Genomic DNA, 27,212 nt, shown 5'->3' with positions numbered 1-27,212 from the left:
TAACAGTTGAAAGGATGATTTCTCCTCTAGTTCATCAGAGATCAAATCGTAGCTGTTTTTGATGATTTTGTCAATCTTGGCTCAATATTTTTGATATGCTCATGGGGCTGGGTGGTAGCGTGTGTATTTACATGAATAAGTGTATCTGATTATATACTGACATGTGCTTCGGTACATCCTCAAACATATAAAGAAAAACGTATACCACATTGTATTCTACACTATAGACAGTCGTATATATGCAAATACAAGATAAGTATACGTATGTACGAAGTGGGTATAAGTTGTTCTTTGTACGTTTTGTGGGGTGTACCCAAGAAAAAATGTTGTATATTTCTGTTCTGTCGTTCTAGAAAGAACACAGCACAACAATATATAAATATATTCCTCTTTTGTATGATGATGACTCAAGACAAATAATATCACCGTTGATGAATAAAAGTGATTACCACAACTAGTTCTTTCAATTGCATTTTATTCATGAAGGCCTTGGATCAATTATTTATTGCCGAGACAGAGCGGCATGCAGATAGGGGAGTCACACATGAATGAACACCTAAGCAGTACAACACTTCATAATATAGCGCGCACACACAACCTAACGGAATGGAACAATTTATTCATCTCACTCGCCAATTCTCTCGTAAACACACAGTGGCATTGGCACGTCTCTTCTTGTCTCCGGCAGTCCGGCCTTAGACTTAGAGTGACTTTGGGGCGATGCGGCCGAGGCGGACGGCGTTGACGTAGTCTCGCGGGCTGTGGGAGGCGAGGCCGGGGACGAGCAGGCCGGAGGCGCGATAGAGCAGGGAGACGGCGCCCTCGCGGTAGTCCTTGCCGGCCCTCGCCCACAGGAAGGCTCCCTTCACCAGGTCCCCAAGCGCGTTGCCGTACATGGACAGCAGGTACCGCGGGTCGAAGTAGTTGGGGTTGGGCGCGTCGCCGGCGAGCACCTTCCCGTCGTACCACCCGTCATAGTACACGCACGAGCCGCCGTGTCTGAACTCCGCCACGGGCGGCGCGTCGAACGGCACCCGCGGCACGATGTCGTACCGGTACACCACGCGGTAGAACGCCGCCGCCTTCTCCACCTCGGCGCGGAAGAAGTTGACGAAGGCGCCGTCGCCCACCCGCGGCTGCCCGTAGGTCTGCACGGCGCCGAGCCTGCCCAGGATCTCCGTCTCCCCGTGCAGCGCCAGCAGCGCGGGGAAGACGGCGGCGAGCGCGCCGCCGAGGCTGTGGCCCGTGATGACGAGCCGCGCCTGCGAGTGCGCCTTGAGCTGGTCGCGGATCACCTCGCGGAGCTTGTAGTAGGCGATGTCCTTGCCGATGGGGGCGGCGCCGTTGGGGGCGTCCTTGGGGAAGGCGCGGTTGGTGTCCTTGCCGTCCTCCTCCTGGAGACCCAGCGCCTTGAGGAAGCCGGCGTGGACGTGGCCCATGGCGCCCATGCCCAGCCATGACAGGTTCACGTCGGTAGACCAGTCCTGCATGTTGAATGGCTCCGTGCCGCGGAACGCCACCACCACCACGCTCGCATCCTTGGCCCGGTCCGTGAAAACGAACGCCTGGGTCGTGTCCTCCTTCAGAAACTCTGCACAGTAATAGGAACTCTCTCGGTGATCTTAATAGTTTACTAACCAGCTCGATCTCTTGATTAATTCGTGCTAGCTTTGCTACTTACTGTTCCAGCCGTTGTAGAACCCAACGAAATTGAACTGCAAAAAACCGCGCACATAAACTTATTAGATAAATATATAATACACGTAAGGTTTACATGCATGGTCTAGAAGAAAATATTAATTATTAGGTAGTTGAGGAAAGAAGTTCCACACTAGCTAGTTTGCCACATCGATTTTGCTAATTCTCATCTAGATGAGAACTAACAAAGTCTCATCTAACTTCAAATCATTTGATAAAATATAAATCTTGCATGAATTTTCGAGTAAAATCAAATATAATGATGTACTCCCTCCGTTTCAAAATATAAGACCTTTTAGGGATTTCACTAGGAGACTACATACGGAGCAAAATGAGTGAATCTATACTCTAAAATATGTCTATGTACATCCGTATGTAGTTTATAGTACAATCTCTAAAATGTCTTATATTTAGGAACGGAGGGAGTAGTAGGAGTTGAATGTGACTTGGTTATTTCTCACACACTGAAAATATATTAGTGAGGGCCTATGATGAATTATAAAATACTACCTTTGTCCGAGTTTACTATCCACTCATATTTTGAGTCATATTTTGGCAATGGCTTGAATTATAAAATACTTCCTTCATTTCTTAACGTAAGCCTTTTCAAAAATTTCATTACAAACTACATATGGATGAATATAGACATATTTTAAAGTGTACATTCATTCATTTTGCTCTTATGTAATCTATAATAAAATCTCTAAAAAGACTTATATTTAAGTACGGAGGGAGTATAAGATATGCATAGCAAAAATAGTATCACTAAAAACTAGACTGAAATACGAATCCAACAATATAACTTTTGGTGACATAAATTAATATTTTAATAGTAAAATATATGGCTAAACTTTGATTCAAAATACAATGAATATTAATAAATTCGGACGAAAATAGTAGAAAACATATTATATATTCTACGTGAAAATCCATTGTGACTGATGCTGGGGGCGGTGCGTAGCTGTGCACCAGTCAACAGATCTAGAGTAACTTTGCACATAAGGAAAACAGATCTAAAATAACCACGTGCCTATATCTTTTTTACTGGTACTTGTCTCCACGGAGCTACTCATGCATATGCAGAGATGCATAGAAAAATTAAGGCCCTGCATGTGTATATGTCTGGCCCAAAATATGATTGATGTGCTTGCTACCGTTGAACAGTGTTAGCTGCTGTCCTGTTCTCATGCATATAGTCCAACTTGTACGCATTAGATCATTTTCTTTTTTGCGAAAAACGCATTAGATCATTCATTCCGTCCACTTGTATTTCACTCAAAATGTGTTTTTTTTCCTTTAATCATAGTCTATGTAGTGACGTTGCTGCACCTGGAGTATATTTTTTATGAAGGGATTTTGTTTATCATTTTATGTGTGTAATGAGAATTATATACCTTCCACACGTTGTTGACCACGTTCTTGACGAAGGCGCCGTTCTCGTAGGCGATCTTGGCCGCCATGACTGTGATCTCGAGGATGAGGTACTGCCGCAGGACGAGGGGCGTCCCAGCCGTCACGTACCCGCCGCTCTCCAGGTCCGCCACCTCGCCGGAGACCACGACGTCAAGCACCTGCAGCTGCCGCATGTCGCCGACAGATGCTGCTGGTGCAGGCTTCAGCTCCGTCCTCCCGTCGATCATCCCGATCATCGTCCGGAAGTTGGCCGCCTCCCGGCGAGGGATCACCAGCTTAACTGCATGAGTGCGCATTCAATTCAGATCAGTGTTGCTATCATGCATGCGTGCTTCGTTTTGTTTTAATGACTAGTACGAGCTATCAATTCATGTTAGGTACAGGTACAGCTGCTAAATTCTAGCAAAATTTGTAGTACTGGCGGGCTGCTTCATTAACCAAACTGTACTATACTCATCCATACATGTGCTGATCTAAGTGATTTCTATGGTTGGAATATGCATGGCAATTAATTCGCATTATATTGTATGTGGCATGCGTTGATTAGGGCTGTAACTTGGTCATGAGAAAGAAAGGAAAAACAGACATGACACTTGGGAACCATTAAAATATGAGCTGATGGTGTGTCATTTGCTTGCTTTTGCTTATGAACCCCCTATGTTCCAAATACATGATATTTACACATGGACACAATCTTCAGATGGAAGTTTGATCATATATAGCATTATTTGTTATATATCAGCTGTTAAAAGTCTTCCCATAAAAAAGGTAACTACTTCGTGTGTATACGTGTGTTATATGTGTTATAAGGATTTATCACATATCTACTTAAGCTTGATTAAATGAACACCATAGCACATATCTACTTAAGCTTGATTAAAGAAAAACCACACACACAAGACAAAGCTACGAAGAAGAAATAGTGGGAAAATAGGCAAACTTTAGTTTGACAACAAAACATAAAATTCTCACGTGTGAAGGAAATATTTGAAACAACTTGCATGAAGAATAATGACACATAGTAAGGCAAAAAATATTAAAGAAAAAACCCATGCACTCACGCACGCACGCACGCACGCACGCACGCAGAGAGAGAGGGAGGGAGAGGGATCATACATTTTGTTCGTTCTGGGTCGTCCCTGTAGAAAACTTACCTCATGCAGTCATTATACATGGTTCCATACCTCTATATCTCGACATCGTCAATCATTTGTTTGTCCTTTACTCATTTACTTGATTATAGGTAAACACGTCACACGTTTGTACATATATAGTAAATTTATATATGTTGTGACTCAAATTATTCAAGTTCAGCTAAATTGAAGTCGATCATCAGCTTGGCGTCGTGCACATGTACATATATTCGTCCCAATTTGTGGCATGCTCTCATTTAAAAGTTGATAGTGCATGAGTTAGTTAGGATCAAGATGGTTAATTATATAATACACGTGAATACGTACATCTGATGACGTTCCATACGATGCCGAGCAGGCCTCCGTTGAGGGCGAAGAAGTTGAGGAGCAGCTCGACGATGGCCCCGATTATCTTCGCCGGGTAGTAGGCAGCAGCGAGGGCCTTCTGGATGATCTGGGTGAGCGCGACGAAGATGTCGCCCGGCGTGATGCCGACGTCACGGGCCGTCTGGTCGCCGGCGTCGACGAAGGCGTAGCTGGTGATGGGCCGGCGCAGGATCAGCAGGGACAGGATGTCGATGAACCGCACCTTCTCCGGCCGGATGATCAGCTTCTCCTCCCCCAGTTTGGGACGACCAGCAGCAGCTGATCCGGCTACCGCCATGTTCGCCGAGGGGCGAGTGCTTCTTCCTAGCTTAACTTAGCTACGTGATGTGAGTGTAGCAAGTGAACACAGACGATGAGCTCAAGGCACACTGATACACTGGGGAGAAGGGTGCCTTTTATAGGGCTTTGGAGGGAAACAGGAAGGGCCGGGCCAAGTCGGGCCGGGCTGGGCTTGCTGTTGAGTGATTGATTGACCAGGGCCAAGGTTGATGGCTGTCTAGCTAGGGTTTTGCGTACGTAGGGCCTGTACATGCATGCGCTTGCTGGTTTTTGTCACCGCGTTTTGTGGATCACGTGGCATGAGACTCTCTCACCTGTGGTCGATCAATCACCGGACACGGTTTTTTACCATTTGTGGGTTGAGTGGGTTAGAGCATCTCCAACAACCGTGTAATTGGCACACGCTAAAAATATTTTGCAGTATCGAAATAACGATTTTTAACACATTGAAGAACGTTGGCTTCAACGACAAGCGCTGCAAAAAAAAAAAACGGCACGCACCTCTAGCACAAACAACATATGACACTCCAAACAAAATCAATAAAATCAAACGCATAAAAAATATAATCAACAATAAATAGTTCAATTATTGACAAATAGTTTATCTTCCAATACAATAATAGTTCAACATTATAACATCAAACATACAAATCATCGTTCGTTTTGTCGGCCATTCCATGTTCACCACTCCTTGATTAGATTCTTCTAAAGATCATTATGCGTTCGGGGACGTCGAATGACATGATAAGAGGCAACAAATCGGGCCACCCTCGTAGCACTCCGACGCACTCACATGAGATGTCCCAAGAGCTCATACCGAGAGTAGTCTAAATCTTGGTCACGCTCATTCTCGATGATCATGTTATGCATGATTACACAAGCGTGCATGATGTATCAAATGACCTTTGTCCCCAATATCTAGCCGTTCCTTTCACAACAGCAAATTGGGCTTGCAAAATCCCAAAAGCTCTCTCCACATCTTTCTGAGCCGCTGCCTAAGCATTGTGAAAATCTAGATTTTTCTTACCTTTCGCTTTTTTCAAGGGTTTCACAAATGTTTGCCACTTTAGGTAGATGTCATCCGCAAGATAGTAGTCATAGTTATATGTATGGTCATTTGCTACAAACTCCACCGGCTGCAGTTCACCATTTACAATCTTATTTATGAATGGTGACCGATTAACAATGTTAATGTCATTCAAAGATCGAGGCATTCCAAAAAAAGCATGCCAAATCCAAGACTCTTGATAGGCCACCGCTTCAAGGATTATAGTGGAACCCTTTTTCTGGCCGTGGAATTGCCCATGCCATGCCTTAGAACAGTTCTTCCAACTCCGATGCATGCAATCTATTTAGCCAAGCATACCTGGGAACCCGCGAGCTTTGTTCATCTCCAATAGCCTTGCGATGTCTTCATCATTGGGAGATTTCAAATACTCTGGGCCAAACACTTGTACAGTTCCGACTGCGAAGCACTTGACACACATGATGGCCTAACTCTCACTCATGGCCAAATGGTCATCAACTAGATCAGCCGGAATACCGTATGCCAACATACGCAAAGCGGCTGTCACCTTTTAAAAGGTGATATGCCTGAGTTCTCCGGCGGCATTCCTCCTTTGCTGAAAAACCGATCATGGCTCGCCAGTTTCTCTGCAATGTGCCTGAACAACTCGATGCTCACCCTAAATCGACGCTTGAAGTACGACTCGGGATATGTGGGATTCTTCAAAAAATAGTGCATCATCAATCTATTGTGGGCATCAATTTTATCCCTCCAAATTTTCTGCCGACCCATAACCGAACCACCGTGCTTCAACTTTTTATTGATGTGCATAGCTAGGATCATTGCAAGGTCCTCCTCCTCTTCAATATCAAATTCTTCTTTGGAAGAATCATATGATGAACTCATCTACAATATTGAATTTAAACTAGTCTAAAAAACTACAAAAAACATGCACAATACTCATGTAAAAAAGGTGAAGTTGAAGCAATACATACCTTGCAAGCGTTTTGTCGAACACCTTGTGGGCGTCGAGTGGCATTGGGCATCCGGATGCTGTTCGTCAAAGGAATGGCGTGCGTGAGGGGCGGCGGCGGGTAGATGGAGACGGAGGAAGCAGCGGCGGCGCGGGATAGGCCGGGGAAGCGCTGTCGAGTCGCCAAGCAAATGGCATGGCGCGAGCGGCAGCGGCGGTGCCTGGGTTTAGTGCTAGGTGGAAGCCGTGGCGAGTCGTCGCTATCCAGCGTGCGGGAGCGGGTTCTCGAAATAAACGGCGCGAGCGATGGCGTTTCATCCCGCGCTGAACCATTTATGTCGCGACACGTTTTTTACGCCTCCGCAGGAGCATCCGAAATGGCTGTGCGCGCACAAAAAAGTGTTTTTCTTTTCCATCGCGACGTTTGTATAGCGCAACTGTTGGAGATGCTCTTAGTGTGGTCATGGTGACGAGTAATTTAGAGGTAACATGCATATGTTATATGTTATTCTAATTGATGCAGTCTCATAATCTTGTAACAATCCCTACTAACATTGTTGAACAAATAAGTATTATTGTTTAAAAGGTACTTTACTAAATCAACAACACCTACTTTAGAATGAAGGAAGTATATGTTACTAACCTGTCTTATTCCTTTAGTATGATACGTGTGATAACATAGAAAACTTTATTTGTTACTTCGTGGAGTTATTTTTCATTGCAAAGCGCTAAGAGATAATAATATATTAAATTACTCTATTTGTCTTTCTCTTCTTTAGTTGTCTATAACATATTTTTTTTTGCCTATGTGGCATACACGATACTAACTATGTTACTACTATTATGAATAGTCTTTTTGATTTTCTTTAACAATGATTTGTATTATTTATTATGAATATGCCCTCAAAGTCATGTCAAATTATTTGAAGCGTCTCGTACACTTGACGAAGTCAAATTGTTTGGGTTCATTGTGTGTATGACACACTGCAAACGGTTTGATGTATTCAAAATTTGTGTTTTTAGTGATTTCGGGAGTCACACCAAATAGTCTGGAACGACTCATGCACGGAGAATAGGAAAACGATTTGGGTCCAGTGCGTGTACGAGTTTGGATGAGTCGCTGCATTTATGAGTCATTCCGAACTACTCCGATCCGTTTCAAAATATAAGACCTTTTAGAGATTACATTAAAAGACTACATACAAAACAAAATGAGTGAATCTCTACTTTAAAATATGTCTATATACATTCGTATGTAGTTCATAGTGCAACCTCTAAAAGGTCTTATATTTAGAAACGAAGGGAGTATTTAGCTTGTCTTTATGGGCCAGATTCCTAAATAAATTTTCTAAGGGGTGAGTGAGCGAATTAAGTTTGAGGAAGGGTCATTTAGGAGTTGCATAGTCTCTTCTCCACGAAGTCGCATCGGGCATAGTCACAACTGTACCGTTGTGTGCATGCAAACCACTAAATCTAATGATAAGAGAGTGGAGAGAATCAACATGTGGTTGAATGGTTAAAAGGTCAGTTGTAACTGTTGGAAATATGATCTAGAGGCAATAATAAATTGATTATTATCATATTTCCTTGTTCATGATATTCGATTATTATCCATGCTATAATTGTATTGATTGAAAATACAAATACATGTGTGGATACATATACAACAAAGTGTTGCTAGTAAGTCTCTAGTAGACTAGCTCGTTGATCAAAGCTGGTTAAGATTTCCTAGCCATAGCCATAGACATGAGTTGCCATTTGATAACGGGATTAAATCACTAGGAGAATGATGTGATGGACAAGACCCAAACCTTAAGCATAGCGCTTGATCGTATCCAATTTACTGCTATTGCTTTTTTGCATGTCAATGTATATGTTTCTATGACCATGAGATCATGCAACTCGCTAACACCGGAGAAATGCGTTGTGTGTATCAAATGTCACAATGTAACTCGGCGACTATAAAGATGCTCTACAGGTATCTCCGAGGGTCTCTATGGAGTTGGCATGGATCAAGAGTAGGATTTGTCACTCCGTATGACGGAGAGGTATCTCTAGGCCCACTCGATAGTACAACGTCACAATAAGCTTGCGAGCAATGTGGCTAAGGAGTTAGTCACGGGATCTTGTATTACTAAACAAGTAAAGAGGCTTGCCGTTAACGAGATTGAATTAGGTATGGATATAGCAACGATCGAATCTCGCACAAGTAACATACCGATGGACAAAGGGAACAACATACGAGATTAACTGAATCCTTGACATCGTGGTTCGATTTATAAAGATCTTCGTAGAATATGTACATATCAATATGGGCATCCAGGTCCCACTATTGGTTATTGACCGTAGAGGTGTCTCGGTCCTGTCTGTATAGTTCTCGAACCACAGGGTATGCACACTTAACGTTAAGTGACCATACAAGTATAGTTGAGTTATTGTTTTGGTGAGTGAAGGTTGTTCGGAGTCCCGGGTGAGATACCGGATGTCACGAGGAGCTCCAGAATGGTCCTAAAGTAAAGATTTATATATGGGAAGTCATATTTTGGCTACCGGAAAATTTTCAGGTTTTTCCGGTATTGTACCAGGAAGCTTCTACAAGGTTTCTAAAGGATATGTGTCGTGGCCTTATTGGGCCAGGCGCACAGCTCCCTCAAGGCCCATGGAGTTGGGAAAGGTGGAAAGTCCACCTTTGTATGGAAGGGAAGGAGGAGGACTAGGATTCCACGTCCTTCCACCTTGGCTGCGCCCTAGGGCTTGGTGTGGCTGTTCCCCATGCCCCTCCACCTATATATAGAGAGGAGGGGACGCCACAAGATGACACACCAAGCCCTTGGCGTCCCTCTCTCTCCCTTAAATCATTTTCTCTTTCATTTGCGATTTCGGTAGCGCTCAGCGTAGCCCTGCCGGAATAGCACCACTACCACCGCCACCGCCACCATGTCGTCGTGTTGTCGGATAACTCGGCTACTACTTCACCCACACTCGCTGGATCGAGGTGGTGAAGGCGTCATCGAGTTGTACGTGTGTTGAACACGAAGGTGTTGTCCGTTCAGAACTTGATCAAGACGTTCGTGATTGGCTTGCGGGACGAATCATGATTGTAACACGAAGACGTTCGACTACATCAACCGCGTTTCTCAACGCTTTCGCTTAGCAATTTAAAAGGGTATGTAGATGTACTCCCCCTCTCGTAGCTGTTGATCTCCATATATAGATCTTGGTGAGCGTAAGAAATTTTTTGTTTCCCATGTGACGTTCCCCAATAGTAGCATCATGAACTAGGTCTATGCGTAGATAACATGCACAAGTATAACACAAAGTGTTTGTGGGCATTGATATTTAGATTGTTACTTCCTTAGTCTTATTTTGATTCGATGGTATTGTGGGATGAAGCAGTCCGGACAAACCTTACTCGCCCACGTACAAGAGACAAGTTCCATCGACTAACATGCAACTTGTTGCATAAAGATAGCTGGCGTGTGTCTGTCTCTCTCACTTTAGTTCAATCGGATTTTATAGATACTGTCCTTGTAGAAGGTCAAATAGCAACTTGAATATCACCATTGTGGCTTTGCGTAAGTAAGAACGATTCTTGCTTGTTACCCATAGCAGCCACGTAAAACATGCAACAACAAAGTAGAGGACATCTAACTTGTTTTTGCAGCGTATGTTGTGATATGATATGAACAAGGACATGATGAGATATATGTGATGTATGAGATGATCATGTTTTGTATAGATTATCATGACTTGCATGTTGATGCGTACGGCAACCGACATGCGCCATAGGGTTGTCTTTAGTTATTCATGCGTTTTTGCTTTACTTGATCGCTATGAGTTAGCAATAGTGGTAGAAGCATAGTTGGTTCGATAACCCCAATGGCGACACCATGATGGAGATCATGACGATGAAGATCATGGTGTCATGCCAGTGATGATGAAGATCATGCCAATGCTTTGGAGATGGAGATCAAAAGCACAAGATGATGATGGCCATATCATGTCACTATTATAATTTTCATGTGATGTTAATCCATGCATCTTATTTTTCTTAGGACGATGGTAGCATTATAATATGAACCCTTAAGATAAAATTTTGTTCTCCCCAAGTGTGCACTATTGCGAAGGTTCGTCATTTCATAGCACCATGTGATGATCAGGTGTGATAGACTCTACGTTCGCATACAACAAGTGTAAGCCAATTTTGCAGATGCAGAACACTTGGGTTAAACTTGACGATCCTAGCATGTACAAACATGGCCTCGGAACACAGAAAACCGAAAGGTCAAACATGAGTCATATAGTAGATATGATCAACATGGAGATGTTCACCATTGAAACAACCTCATCTCACATGATGATTGATGGGGTTATAGTCCCAGGGTAGGGTCATAGGCCTGCCCTATAGGTCCTACCCAAGGACTACCCTTCATAGAAGACAAGGCCCTTAGACAGTTCCGACTGAACTAAGGACGCCCCCATCATCCAGTCGGCGACGATCCACTCGGAGCATATTTAACGTACCGACTGGAATCCACTCTGTACATCGTAACCTCCCAGGAGGGCAACAGTCATACGTTTTCATACACCATTATTAGCATTTAAAGCTTACGTTACCTGTAACGTAAGCATTTACTCACCACTATTCCACCCCTGTCCACCGGGCCATTATGAAGGGCAGCGCACTCTATATAAGCCGCCCTTCACCACTGGTACGGGGGTTGGCACTTGCTGTAATCCTATAATCCACTCGACACTAAGCTCCCAAGAGCACCGAGACGTAGGGCCTTTACCTCCACCGTAGAGGGGCCTGAACTCATACATCCTCGCCGTAGCTAAGGCTCTGCCCATCCTTTCGTACCCCATACTTCTACTGTCAGACTTATACCCACGACAGTTGGAGCCCACCGTGGGGCAAACGTCTACGCGACTTCCGGCGAGTTTGCGATTTCATACTTTCGTCATGTCGTCCGGTGGAGATCTGTGCATGGGTCATCAGATCCTCTTCGGTGCCCTATCCTTCATCGCCGACGATTCGGCATGGCTTTGGGATGCGCCCCTCGACGTTGAGGCGCTTCCCAGTCGCGGGGCTACGCACTTCTGTGCCAGTTCCCGTGGTGTTCTTCTTCTTCAGCCATCGACCCCGGTGTCGATCTTCGCCCCCATCACGCGCCGCAACAAGCGGTCCCGTCGTCCTCGGCTCCAGCGTTGGGTGTGACACGCCCAGGCGCGACAGAGCGCGTCCTCTGAAGTGGCGATGCTCGAATCGGTTGTGGTCCCGCCGCCATCCCAGTGCTTGGAGTCAGTTCCGACTGAGCTACCTTCCGAGTATCCGGGTCACGGGCCTGCAGCCGAAGTTCTCATGGCCGATTCCCATGAAAGCCCCCTCTAAACTGGTCGGAACGAGCATGAGTTCGGAGAATCATCCAGCGCTCGTCGTCAACACCATCCAGTCGACGCACTCGCCAGGGCAACGTCGAGGTGTTCCGCACACCCATCCTCAACTTGGCTGCGGCTGCCAGGATAGCCGATTCTCTCCAGCCGACTGATTCAGAGGCTGGTAGAGGAATCGAGCAGATCCGTGCCCTGTTGCATACGGTGCAGCAGCAAAATTCGGCGGTCTCCCAGTCGCACAACAGGATCCACAACAGTTCTGTTCACGCGAACACGCATCGGTCGGTTTTCAGTCCCGACTCTTATCAGCGACGCAGAGGGGGTAGCCGTTCTAGGGACCCGAGTCAGAATCCGCTTCCCATTCGGTCTCATCCCAAAGATCGTCGCCGTTCGCGTACTCCTCCGTGGGGTGGGCCGTACGGGCCCCGGCATCATGATGATCGTCGTTCGGGCGGTGACGCGCATGATCCAAGGCGTGATGGAAGAGGGTACATTGCCCAGAAGAAGGTCAATATAAGTCGAGCCCACCGTGATGGTCACGATAGAGACCGTCCGAGTGGAAGCAAGACCGTTGTCTGTGGCCCCGAGTGCTTCAGTCGGGCCATCCTCTCAGCTGACATCCCTCCCAACTTCCGATTGGCGACGAGAATCAGCAAGTTCACAGGAGAGTCCAAACTAGAAACTTGGTTGGACGACTATAGAGTGGCGTTCCAGATCGGTGGCGGAGATGACCATGTCGCCATGAAACATCTCCCCCTGATTCTCGACGGCTCGGCGCGAGCTTGGCTAAACCAGTTAGCTCCGTCAAGCATCTACAGCTGGGCAGATATGTCCCGAGTCTTCATCACGACCTTCGAGGGTACGTGCAAATGCCTTGTTGGTCTCGTAGAGCTCCAGCACTATGTCCAGAAGCAGAACGAGCCCTTGCGCGATTTCATCCAGCGCTGGACGACCCTCTAATACACGGTGGAGAACGTCACAGAGCATCAAGCAGTCTGCGCCTTCAAGGCAGGCGTGCGGTACAGAGATCTGTATCTGAAGTTCGGTCGAACATGCGACATCTCCATGAACAAGATGATGGAGATAGCCGCGCGCTATGCAAATGGCGAAGAAGAGGACCGCATACGTAGCGGCAAGCATAAGTCAGTCGCCGATGGAGATGGGAACAACAATCGGAAGCAGAAGCAAAAAGCTCAATCCACTCCGCACGCAGAGGCAGCAGCCGTTATTAATGCCAAGTTCAAAGGCAAGGGGAAAGCTCAGTTCACCCCCAAGAAGAGGCAGTCAGGAAATTCCATCCTGGATCCACCGTGTCCAATCCACACGAAGATGGACGAAGAAGGCAATGCCATATTGCCGAAGCATACCACTCGGCAGTGTGGCCTCCTGATCCAAGGATTCGGTGAAGGGCAGCCGAGTGAGAAGGACACCGAGCAGGATGATGAGGACAAGGAGGATCCGTTCCCCCAAGTCCATGCAACGTTGATGATTTTTGCTGATGTGGAAAGCAAAAGTCGACTGAAGCTGGTCAACAGGGAGGTAAACATGGCAACCCCATCCACTCCCACGTTCCTCAAGTGGTCACAGACTGCGATCAGCTTTGATCAGTCAGACCACCCAGCACACGTACCCACCCCAGGGAGGCAGGCTCTGGTCATCGACCCGATGGTGGAAGGAGTCAGGCTGTGCAAAGTCCTCATGGACGGCGACAGCGGCTTGAATATCATGTACGCCGACACTCTCAAGGGAATGGGCATTCCGATGTCCAAACTTAGCGAGAGCGCTATGCAGTTCCACGGAGTCGTCCCAGGAAGAAAGGCCAAATCACTCGGCCAGATCGCGTTGGATGTCGTCTTCGGCTCTGACAAGAACTTCCGCAAGGAGAAGCTGACATTCGAGGTGGTAGACTTCCAGAGTGCATACCATGCAATTCTGGGTCGTCCGGCATATGCGCGTTTCATGGCCCGTCCATGTTACGTCTATTTGAAGCTGAAGATGCCCGGTCCCAAAGGTGTGATTACTGTTACAGGCAATCGGCAGCGGGCCGAGGAGTGTATGCAGCAGGGGTCAAGGATTGCTGATCAACAGATGGCTATACTCGAGCTGGATGAGTACAAGAAGACCGCCGACCCCGCTGACTTGATGCGCTCAAAGAAGCCAGCTTCCGAGTCCGCATTCCAGTCGGCGGGAGACACGAAGAAAGTCAGCATCCATCCGACGGACGACACCGCTGCCCCGACAAACATCTCCACCACCCTTGATACCAAATAGGAAGCCGAGCTCATCCAATTCCTCCGTGAGAACTGGGACATTTTTGCATGGAAGCCTGCTGACATGCCAGGTGTACCCAGGGAGTTGGCTGAGCACCGACTGCATGTGGATCCTGCTGCTCGGCCTGTTTGAGAACGCCTGCGTCGGTCCGCCGCGCACAAGAGGAAAGCAATCGGAGAGGAGGTGGCTAAACTTTTGGCAGCCAACTTCATTCGCGAGGTACACCACTCCGAGTGGCTTGCTAATGTTGTCATGGTGCCGAAGAAGGACAAGTCTCTCCATATGTGCATCGATTTCAAGCATCTCAATAAGGTCTGTCCGAAAGATCACTTCCCGCTCCCCCGCATTGATCAAATTGTTGATTCGACTGCGGGTTGCGAGCGCTTATCCTTCCTTGATGCCTATTCGGGCTATCATCAGATCCGTCTGTATGGTCCAGATGAATTAAAAACAGACTTGATCACCCCATTCGGGTGTTTTTGTCACATCACTATGCCATTTGGTTTGAAGAATGCAGGAGCAACTTTTATGCGCATGATCCAAAAATGCCTCCTTGACCAGATCGGTCGAAACGTGGAGGCATATATGGACGATATCGTAGTCAAGTCACGCAAAGGTTCCGACCTGCTGACTGACTTGGCAGAAACATTCGCCAACCTACGTAGGTACGATATCAAGCTCAACCCAGCCAAGTGTTCATTCGGTGTTCCCAGCGGGAAGTTACTCGGTTTCTTCGTTTCCGAACGAGGGATCGATGTCAACCCCGAAAAGATCGGGATCATTGTTCGAATGGAGCGGCCGGTAAGAGTACATGATGTTCAAAGGCTCACAGGTTGCCTAGCGGCTTTGAGCAGGTTTATCGCTCGACTCAGCGAGAAGGCGTTACCTCTGTACCGACTCATGAAGAAGTCAGATACCTTCGAGTGGACAGACGAAGCCCAAATTGCATTCGACGACCTCAAAGCCATGCTTTCCACCCAGCCGGTTCTTACTGCCCCGCTTAGTAAAGAACCCCTTCTTCTGTACATCGCGGCTACAAATCAAGTCGTCAGCACCGTTCTGACAGTCGAACTTGAAGAAGAAGGCAAAGCGTACAAGGTTCAGCGGCCAGTATATTATGTTTCCGAAGTCCTGACTCCTTCCAAGCAGAGGTATCCCCATTATCAGAAGCTTATTTATGGGATCTACATGATTGCAAAGAAGGTGGCTCATTATTTCCAAGACCACTCGGTGTCTGTCATATCTGATGCTCCGTTGTTGGAAATTCTCCACAACCGGGACGCATCAGGCCGAGTGGCAAAGTGGGCAATGGAGATGCTATACTGCGACATCAAGTTCGAGGCCAAGAAAGCTATAAAGTCTCAAGCTCTTGCTAACTTCATAGCAAAATGGGTAGAACAATAGCAACCGACTCACATGTACTCGGCTCATTGGACCATGTTCTTCGATGGGTCCAAAATGTTGAATGGCTCCGACGCCGGCGTAGTGCTCATATCCCCAAAAGGTGATAAACTCAAGTATGTGTTGCAGATACATTTTGATTCTTCCAACAACAAAGCAGAGTATGAAGCTCCCCTTTACGGGTTGGGCATGGCTATCACACTCGGCGTCCGTCGCATGATGGTCTATGGCGACTCAGATCTGGTGGTTAATCAAGTAATGAAGGAATGAGATGTATGGAACCCCACCATGACTGCATACTGCAACGCAGTAAGGAAGCTCGAGAAGAAGTTTGAAGGTCTGGAACTTCACCATGTTCCCCGACTGAAAAACCAAGCAGCAGATGAATTGGGGAAACTTGGATCCACTCGGAGACCGGTCCCGAGTGATGTTTGCCTCGAGCACCTACACCTCCCCTCGGTAAAAGAAGATCCTTTTAGAGAGGAACCAGTACAACCGAAGAGCTCAACAGATCCGACTGAAGTCGAGGTCCCCACTGTGGTTGATTTGATCATGGAGATTCTAGCTGTCATTCCCGAATGGACTGTGCCGTTCGTTGCGTACATCCTGAGGCAGGAGTTACCAGAAGATGAAGTCCAAGCTAGGAAGATCATTAGCAGGTCAAAGTCCTTCACCGTCATTGATGATCAGTTGTACAGGGAAAGTGTTTCAGGCGTCCTTCAGCGGTGTATCTCTCCTGAGGAGGGGCAGTTAATCTTGGAAGAAATCCACTCGAGAACCTGCGGTCATCATGCCTCCTCAAGGGCAATCGTCGCCAAAGCATTCAAAGCTGGTTTCTTCTGGTTGCAGGCGAATGAAATGGCAAAAGATATGGTCGACCATTGCGAAGGTTGTCAGTTCTATTCAAACAAGTCCCACAAGCCAACGTCTGCGCTGAAGACAATTCCTCTTGCTTGGCCATTCGCCATGTGGGGATTAGATACAGTCGGACCATTCAGAACAGGCCAAGGAGGATTCTCTCATCTGCTGGTAGCAGTCGACAAGTTTACCAAGTGGATTGAAGCCAAGCCCATCAAGAAGCTTGATGCCCTTACCGCCTTCAAATTTATCAGAGACATCATCGCCGATACGGGGTTCCGTACAACATAATCACCGACAATGGCACAAACTTTGACTCGGATAGGTTCAAAGGTTTTTCCACAGGCCAAGGTATCCGAGTGGATTTTGCATCCGTGGCGCACCCCCAAACAAACGGGCAAGCAGAGCTGGGGAATGGACTTATTCTTCAAGGGTTGAAGCCTCGAATCCTGCGAGAAGTTGGACATGCCACCGACGCATGGGTCACCGAGCTGCCTTCGGTGTTGTGGGGCCTCCGCACAACTCCGAATAGATCAACAGGGCGATCCCCATTTTTCCTCGTTTATGGAGCAGAGGCAGTCCTTTCGAGTGACTTGCTTCACAACTCTCCACGAGTCGAACTCTTCTCCGAAGCCGAAGCAGAGCAAGCCAGGCAAGACGGAGTGGATCTTCTAGAAGAAGAGCGCGAGATGGCACTGATCCGTTCAACAATTTATCAACAAGATCTGCGGCGATTTCACACGCGGCACGTCATGAGCCGCACATTCCAAGCAGGCGACCTGGTGCTCCGAGTGGATCAGCAGAGACCACACAAGTTGGCTCCCGCCTGGGAAGGACTGTTCATCATCTCTAAGGTGCTGAACAACGGAGCATATCGACTCTACAACCTCGACAGGGAAACTGACGAGCCGCAAGCATGGAATGGAGATCTACTGAAGCGCTTCTACACATAACCGCCGACGGAGACAATGTAAAGAACAAGTATCATCGAAGTAATAAAAGCAGATTGATTTCTTGCCGATTCAAAATTCTTCCGCGTTTGTAGACTCCGGTCTAAAAAACTAACTCCAAGTGTGCACTAAGAGTCACACTCGGGGACTTAGCTGCGACCCAGAGTCGCCTAAGTACAAACTCGCTCCGAGTGTGCACTAAAAGTCACACTCGGAGACTTAGCTGCGACCCAGAGTCGCCTAAGTACAAACTCGCTCCGAGTGTGCACTAAGAGTCACACTCGGAGACTTAGCTGCGACCCAGAGTCGCCTAAGAAACAACTCGCTCCAAGTGTGCACGAAAAGTCACACTCGGAGACATAGCTGCGACCCAGAGTCGCCTAAGTATCAAATCGCTCCGAGTGTGCACGAAAAGTCACACTCGGAGATTTAGCTGCGACCCAGAGACGCCTAAGTACAAACTCACTCTGAGTGTGCACTCAAAGTCACACTCGGAGACTTAGCTGCGACCCAGAGTCGCCTAAGTACGAACTCGCTCCGAGTGTGCACTAAAAGTCACACTCGGAGACTTAGCTGCGACCCAGAGTTGCCTAAGTACAAACTCGCTCCGAGTGCGCACTAACAGTCACACTCGGAGACTTAGCTGTGACCCAGAGTCGCCTAAGTAACAACTCGCTCCGAGTGTGCACGAAAAGTCACAATCGGAGACTTAGCTGCGATCCAGAGTCGCCTAAGTACAAACTCGCTCTGAGTGTGCACTAAAAGTCACACTCGGGGACTTAGCTGCGACCGAGAGTCGCCTAAGTACGAACTCGCTCCGAGTGTACACTAAAAGTCACACTCGGAGACTTAGCTGCGACCCAGAGTCGCCTAAGTACAAACTCACTCCGAGTGTGCAGGAAAAGTCACACTCGGGGACTTAGCTGCGACCCGGAGTCGCCTAAGTATAAACTCACTCCGAGTGTGCACGAAAAGTCACACTCGGGGGCTTAGCTGCGACTCAGAGTCGCCTAAGTAAAAAGCTTCCTCCGAGTGTATACTCGAGATACACTCGGAGGCTTAGCAAACCCTCATTGAGGCTCATGTGGATGTGAAGACAACTGACAACTACATGAGTAACAACTCACTCCGAATGTGCACGAAAAGTAACACTCGGGGACTTAGCTGCGACTCAGAGTCGCCTAAGTAGTCGCCTAAGTAAAAAGCTTCCTCCGAGTGTATACTCGAGATACACTCGGAGGCTTAGCAGACCCTCATTGAGGCTCATGTGGATGTGAAGACAACTGACAACTACATGAGTAACAACTCACTCCGAATGTGCACGAAAAGTCACACTCGGGGACTTAGCTGCGACTCACAGTCGCCTAAGTAAAAAGCTTCCTCCGAGTGTATACTCGAGATACACTCGGAGGCTTAGCAGGCCCTCATTGAGGCTGATGTGGATGTGAAGACAACTGACAACTACATGAGTAGCAACTCGCTCCGAGTGCGCACTAACAGTGACACTCGGAGACTTAGCTGCGACCCAGAGTCGCGTAAGTACAAACTCACTCCGAGTGTGCACGAAAAGTCACACTCGGGGACTTAGCTGCGACTCAGAGTCGCCTAAGTAAAAATATTCCTCCGTGTGTATACTCGAGATACACTCGGAGGCTTAGCAGACCCTCATTGAGGCTCATGTGGATGTGAAGACAACTGACAACCACATGCTCTGCATGTTTGCCATTGGCTTCACCAAGAGACGTCAAACAAAAACCACGAGCCAAAATCGTGTAAAAAAAAACTCAGCGAAAGAAGAGCAAAAGATCTGATTTGAATTCAAGTTGGATCTATGATCAGTCAGCTCGGTGTGAATCAATTTTATCCACATCGAACCATGAATGTAACGGCCAACAGCAGTGGCCAAAGTTTAATACAGATTCCACTCGGCATACCGAGGTAAATGTGCGTTCACCATAAAGTTTTTTCAAGCGTCGCCGGGACTGGCAGGCTCCACAAAGGTATCGAGGTCGATTCCGTCTACAATGCGAGTGGCTGTGTCGAGGAAGGTCTCCATGAAATCTTCGAATCGAAGCTTCTTGCTATTGGCGACCTGCAACGTCTTCAGCTTGTCTTCGCGGGCTTCCTTGCAGTGCACTCGGACCAGAGACAGCGCCACGTCCGCACCACACCGAGCGGCAGACTTCTTCCATGCCTGCACTCTGACTGGGACGTCCTCCAGTCGAGTCATCAACCCTTCTATCTCGCTTCGGGAGTCGTCTTCAGGCTACAACTCCTTGTCGATTCGACCAACAACTCTTGTCAGGCGACCAATGAAAGGGCCCACCATGTTAAGGCGAGAATGTGCTCGGAGCATGTCCCGGTTAGCTTCGTCTCCGAGTGGAACATTCGGAACAAGCGACCGCTCAATTTTGGCTGCTTCAGCCTCAACATCCTCATAGAAATCTGCAAAGAAAAGACAAGCAGAAAATAAGCGCGGAGTGAACTCCAAAGTCAAAAAGCACTCGGCAAGAACTTACCACCAAGCAGTGCGACCATCTTCCTCGCCCAGTCGCTGACGTAGTTCTCCTGCACCCTGCACCAAGTGTTCATTACCTTCAGATGGGCCATCCAGTCAGATATCTCCTTCTTCATTTTTTCTACCTTGGCCACCAGGGCCTTGTTGGTCTCCAGAGATTCCTCCAAAGATTTCTCTCGGTCAGCGAGAGCCTTCTTCACGCCAGCCAGGTCATTCACAGCCACCTCCAAGTCCGCAGCAAGTTGAGTCTTCTCGGATTTCAGAGCATTGTACGCCGATCCCATTTCACAAGTCTTCTGCCAAAGAGACACAAAGGGAGGATCAGCCACATTCAACAAGGAAAAAGTCTCCACAGATATGGCAAAACAATCAAATCTCAAAATTCTTCAAACCCCTGCCGATGCAAGCAATCGACAGTGTTCTCGGGGACTACGCCTAGTGGGTTCACTGAGAGTGACCCCACTGGTATGAAGCTCGAACAGGACGGCCCTATTGAGCTCCATATCAAACCACCAACACTATGAGATTACTATTACTCGACCCGAGTAACACTACTCTCGGGGACTACACCCAGTGGGTGCACTCGGAGTGCCCCCACTGGTACCATTCGGGCAGATCAACTCTGATCTGTTAAGATTACGGAAAATACATATAAAGACAACTGCCGGTGCAAGCACTCGGCAGAAGTCTCGGGGACTACACCCACTGGGTTCACTCGGAGTGAACTCACTGCAAAATCATCTTACTGTATCCGAGTATATCGCTGAAACCCCCAGTGGGCACCAAGAGGAATGTAAACACTTACTAGCGCACTTACTCGGATATCGTCCTGAAGCTCCAAGCTCTTCTTGTACAGAGATGCGATGGAGTCATACGCTCCCTTGGCGTCGCCCACCATCAGCTCCACCTACACCATGGCGTCCTTGGCGGCTCCTACCTGGTCTTCCGGGAGGTGTCGGGCGTCATATTGAACAGCCGAAGGACCCGGCATGGCAAAAGACTCACTGGGCATCCTGAGCTCTGCTCCAGTCGCTTCCGCCGTGAGGGCCACCGTCTTAGTCGGCGACACCGTCTCAATAGGCGGCACGTTCATGGTGGGATTGGCAGCAGATGGGATAACCCCAGGGAAAGGCGCCAAAGCTGGCTCCGACCTCCTTTGGTCGTCATCGTCCAGATGGATCACCTCCGAAGGAAGCCTGACTGAACATAGTGAAGTTCCAGAAAAAGGGCAAGATCAAAGACAACACTCGCGAAACTGTAATACAGCTCTCGGAGTCGTGACAATGTACCTTGCTGGGACGTGGCGGCGTTATCCGTGTCCATAGGGTCATCGTCCTGGCGCAGAAGAGAGGTGGCGGAGGTAGCAGCTCTGTTGAGTGAAATCCACTCAACAGATAAGCATGAGTTCCCAAAAAGAGGAGTTCAATCGGATACTAAAGGAAGATGAAAGAGTAAAGGTACTTACGCTGAGGCGACCGGAACAGCGATCCTCATCCGGGGCAAGGCTTTCCAAGGTTTAGGCCCACTAGGTTTGGCCACCTTGGATGGCTGGTGCACGGGCTCGGCAGAAGCACCCCTGGTTCTCTTCACGCTCCGAGCACTCGGAGCCACGGGAGGAGCTGGCGGAGCACTCGAGCCCGCGGGAGGAGCCGGTGGAGCAGCGGGGTCGTGACGGCGCTTGGTTCGGTGCTATGGTTGTGAGGGTGGCGCGCTCTCCTCTCCACTCTCCTCCTCCTCCTCTTCCGTCTCCTCCTCCGTCTCCCCACTATCGGAGACGTACTCGGCGCTATCCGCGCTGACCTCCTGGCTACCCTGCTCTTCCTTGGTTGGATTCCCGTTCGAGACTGCGGAATGCCAGTTCGTCCACTCCTACAAAAAACACAGTCGGCAACGTCAGTCAGTGAGACAAGAAAAGCAATAAAGCTGAGAAGGTTAAAAGCACTCGACAACATGTACTCACCTCATTCGGAGGAGGATTTTCGGCGCGGAAGGGCTTCACACGCCGGGCTCCCACAGGGTTATCACACATGCCTGTAATGCTGCGGACCCACAAGCTCACAGTATCCCCGCTCACGTCCTCTGGATGAGACCGAGTGGAGTCCGATGGCCCCGCTAATGCCACATGGCGTGGTCTCGGGCCTGCAGCCGCTGGACGCGCCGACCCAGAAAAGTCTCCAACAGGTCCATGCCGGTGACTCCCCTCCGGACGACGGCTATCAGTGCGTCGACCAAAGGCTGGATCTGGGTTCTTTCTTCCTTAGAGAGCGCAAGCTTCCTGGGAGGGCCCGGACGGTCTAAACTGAAAGGTGGCAACCGACTCGAAGCATTCGGACAAGCAATGTCCTGGCAATAGAACCAGGACGATTGCCAGTTCCTAACTGACTCGGATAGCTGGAGAGAGGGGTAGCTACTCTTTGTTTTCTTCTGGAAGCCTAAACCCCCGCAGAGCTGGAGGATGTGCGTCTTATCATCCGACTGGCTAAGCTTTTTAACTGTTTGGGATCTAGCGGAGAAGACATACTTAAAGAGCACCCAGTGGGGAGGACATCCAATGAAGCACTCGCAGAGGGTGACGAATGCAGAAAGGTGAGCTATTGTGTTCGGAGGAAAGTGATGGAGCTGCACCCCGAAGTAATTCATGATACCTCGGAAGAAGGGATGGGGAGGCAAGGAGAAACCTCTGGCCACATGGCTGAGGAGCAGAACACGCTCCCCCTCTTTCGGCGCCGGCTCCGTCTCGCCTTCCGGCAGCCTCTAGGGCTTGTTGATGACCATGCCATGCTCCACCAGCTCCAGCACGTAGTTCTCTGTCACCGAGGAGGGGAGGAAATCCCCCTGGATCCAACCCGCCGGCAGCGCCCGCTGCCGCCGCTGAGTAGGGGCCGCCCCCTTCTTCTTCTTCTTCTTCTGCGACTCGAGCTTGCTGGTCTGCCCCTTCATTATGGCGAGGGCGACGGATCCGCAGAGGAGGAGGGGAAGGAGGTGGCTTGAGGTGTGCAGAGAGCTGCGGGAGGAGCGAGATTAATGAGAGGTGGATGAGCAGCGCAACAGGAAATCTCGCCGGGGAGGCTTAAATAGGCTTCCGACTGGGTCACTAAGAGGTGGACCCAAGATCTTATCCCCCCAACCGGCCGATGCAATATTAGTGGAGAAGATAACGACGTGGTAATCGAGGAGGCAAAACCTACTCGATGACGATGTCGTCATCCCTGCTGAGCGCGCGGCAACCGAAATTTGAGGATCCCGGAAAATCCGGCGCTATCAGTTTGACCAGTCACGTCGAAAGATTCCGCGGAAGCACTCGGTCCCTGACGGTTCGTTTCACTGGTATATTCACTCGGATCACTGGTTGAAAGGATAAAATGGATCGAGGCAAACAACACTAAAGTCACCTCCATACTAGTCGGTTCCATACTCCACACATCACTTCATCGTTCCAACCCCGATCCATTCGGGGACTAATGATGGGGTTATAGTCCCATGGTAGGGTCATAGGCCTGCCTTATAGGTCCTACCCAAGGACTACCCTTTATAGAAGACAAGGCCCTTAGAGAGTTCCGACTGAACTAAGGACGCCCCCATCATCCAGCCGGCGACGATCCACTCGGAGCATATTTAACGTACCGACTAGAATCCACTCTGTACAGCGTAACCTCCCAGGAGGGCAACGGTCATACATTTTCATACACCATTATTAGCATTTAAAGCTTACGTTACCTGTAATGTAAGCATTTACTCGCCACTATTCCACCCCTGTCCACCGGGCCATTATGAAGGGAAGCACACTCTATATAAGCCGCCCTTCACCACTGGTACGAGGGTTGGCACTTGCTGTAATCCTATAATCCACTCGACACTAAGCTCCCAAGAGCACTGAGACGTAGGGCTTTTACCTCCACCGTAGAGGGGCCTGAACTCATACATCCTCGCCGTAGCTAAGGCTCTGCCCATCCTTTCGTACCCCATACTTCTACTGTCAGACTTATACCCACGACAATGATCGGATTTGGGTTGGTGGATTTGGATGATGTTGCACTCAAACAACCCGAGAGATGTTAATTTGAGTGAGAGTTCTTAAGTAATATGATTAATTGAACTCATTATCATGAAATAGTTTAAGTTGTATTTGCAAAATATGTTGTAGAATAGTAGCTCGCGATGTAGATCCCTTGTATTTTTTATGCGTTCCTAGAGAAAACTAAGTTGAAAGATTATAGTAGAAATGATACGGATTGGGTCCATAAAAGTGAGGATTGTCCTCATTGTTGCATAAAAGGCTTATGTCCTTGATACACCGCTTGGTGTGACACCCCCAAACGTCAAATGTGGATGTTGTGGACATCTAACAAACACGTTTTTGATGACTACTTGATAGTTCCGTGCCTCATGCTTTATGGCTTTGAATTGAGGCTCCAAAGATGTTTTGAACGTCACGAAGCACATGAGATTTTCCAAGAGCTGGAATTGGGATTTTGGGCTCGTGCCCATGTTGAGAGGTAGCAGACCTCCGACAAGATAACGTGCCCATATTGAGAGGTGGGATTTGCCTAAAAATGAAGGAGTATAGCTCCATCGATGAGCATGTGCTCAGATTGTCAGGGTGCTACAATCGCTTGAATCAAGTGGGAGTTGATCTTCGAGATAAGATAGTGATTGACATAGTTCTCCAAGTCACTGCCACCAAGCTACATGAGCTTGTGATGAACTATAACATGCCAGGGATGGAGATGATGATCCCTGAACTATTCACGATATTTTACACCGTGAAGCTAGAAATCAAGGAGCATCAAGTCTTGATGGTTAGTAAAACCACTAGTTTCAAGAAGGGCAAGGGCAAGAAGGGCAACTTTGAGAATGGCAAGCTAGTTGTCGCTCTAGTGAAGAAACCCAAGGTTGAACCCAAACCCAATACTGAGTGCTTCTGTTGTGGGGGCAATGGTCAGTGAAAGCGAACATGCCCGAGATACTTCACAGATAAGAAGGCTGGCAATGTTAACAAAAGTATATTTGATATACATGTTATTGACGTATGCCTTAGTAGTTTTCGTTGTAGCCCTTAAGTATTTGATATCGGTTCAGTTGCTAATATTAGTAACTCGAAACAGGAGTTGCGGAATAAACAAAGACTAGATCAAGGTGAGGTGTCCATGTGTGTTGGAAGTGTTTCCAAGGTTGATGTGATCACCATCGCACACTCCATCTACCTTAGGGATTAGTGGTAAACCTAAATAAATGTTATTTGGTGTATGCGTTGAGCATGAACATTATATTGATTTTGTTTATTGCCATACTATTATTTACGTAAGTTAGAGAATAAGGGGTTATTCTTTTTACATGAATAATATCTTATATGATCATGCACCCAAGATGAATGGTTTATTGAATCTCAATCGTAGTGATACACATGTTCATAGTATTGATGCCAAAAGATGTAAATTTAGTAATGATAGTACCACTTACTTGTGGCACTACCGCTTAGGTCATATTGGTATAAAATGCATGAAGAAACTCCATGTTGATGGATCTTTGGTCTCACTCGATTTTGAATCGATTGAGACATGCGTACCATGGCTATTGGTGTAAAACGCATGAAGAAACTCCATGGCTATTCTTTGGACTCACTCGATTTTGAATCTCTTGATACATGCAAACTATCCTTGTGGGCAAGATAACTACGACCCCATATTCCGGTAAGATGGAGCGGGCAAGTGACTTATTGAAAATAATAATTTTTTATGTATGCAGTCCAATGAGTGCGGAAGAACGCAGTGGATATCGTTATTTTCTTACCTTCACAAATGATTTGAGTAAGATACATATATACTTACGTGATGAATCACAAGTCTCAAATGTCGAAGAGTTCAAGGCAATTTCATAGTGAAGTTGAATATCATCGTGACAAGAATATAAAATGTCTACGATATGATCGTAGAGGTGAATATCTGAGTTATGAGTTTGGTATACATTTAAAACAATGTAGAATTTGTTTCACAACTCATGCCACCTGAACCACATAGTGTGATGGTGTGTCCGTACATCATAGTCGTACTCTATTGGATATGGTGCATACTATGATGTCTCTTACTGATCTGCGACAATCATTTAGGGGTTATGCATTAGAGACAACCACATTCACATTAAATAGGCACCATCTAAATCCGTTGAGATGACGCCGTATAAACTATGGTTTCGCAAGAAACCTAAGCTATCGTTTCTTAAAGTTTGGGGCTGCGATGCTTATGTCAGGAGGCTTCAACCTGATAAGCTCGAACCCAAAGCAGATAAGTGCGTCTTCATAGGATACCGAAAGGATATGATTGTGTATACGTCCTATCTCAGATCTGATGGCAAAGTGTTTGTTGCTAAGAATGGGTCCTTTCTCATGAAAGAGTTTCTCTCGAAAGATTTGAGTGGGAGGGTGGCGGAACTTGATGAGGTTATTGAACCATCACTTTAACTAGAGAGTAGTAGGGCGCATGAAGATGTTCCTGTGGTGCCTACACCAGTTGAAGAGGAATCTTGTGATGGTGATCGCAATGATTCATATCAAGGTACTATCGAACCTAGTAGGTCGACAAAGACGCGTACTACTCCTGAGTGGTATGGTAAACCTGTGTTAGAGGTCATGTTGTTGGATAACAATGATCTATGAGCTATGGAGAAGCGATGGTGGGACTGGATTCCAACAAATGGCTAGAGGTCATGAAATCCAAGATAGGATCATGTATGAAAAAAAGTGTGGACTTTGGAAGTATTACGTGATGATCGTAAGGCTATCAAGTACAAATGGATCTTTAAGATGAAGACATACGATGATGGTAAATGTCACCATTTATAAAGCTCGACTTGTCGAAAATAGGTTTCTGAAAAGTTCAAGGAGTTGACTATGATGAGACATTCTCACCCATAGCGATGCTAAAGTCTGTTGGAA

At 47.5% G+C, this 27,212-nt stretch overlaps 1 protein-coding gene across 1 annotated transcript; it reads right to left on the bottom strand.

The window, feature by feature from the left end:
- Nucleotides 1-458: 458 nt before the first annotated feature.
- On the bottom strand, nt 459-5,000 carry LOC123425719 (triacylglycerol lipase OBL1-like). The gene is made up of 4 exons (XM_045109431.1): nt 4,572-5,000; nt 3,093-3,391; nt 1,682-1,715; nt 459-1,591 (listed from the first exon to the last, which is right to left on the bottom strand). The coding sequence occupies exons 1-4, from the start codon at nt 4,906-4,908 to the stop codon at nt 702-704; spliced, it is 1,560 nt and encodes a 519-aa protein (XP_044965366.1). The 5' UTR covers nt 4,909-5,000; the 3' UTR covers nt 459-701.
- Nucleotides 5,001-27,212: the final 22,212 nt, after the last annotated feature.

Source organism: Hordeum vulgare, chromosome 1H (assembly GCF_904849725.1).
Source record: "Hordeum vulgare subsp. vulgare chromosome 1H, MorexV3_pseudomolecules_assembly, whole genome shotgun sequence".
Classification (NCBI taxonomy): domain Eukaryota; kingdom Viridiplantae; phylum Streptophyta; class Magnoliopsida; order Poales; family Poaceae; genus Hordeum; species Hordeum vulgare.
The sequence above is the reverse complement of the archived record's forward strand: the minus strand, read 5'-3'. Positions and strand labels throughout refer to the sequence as shown.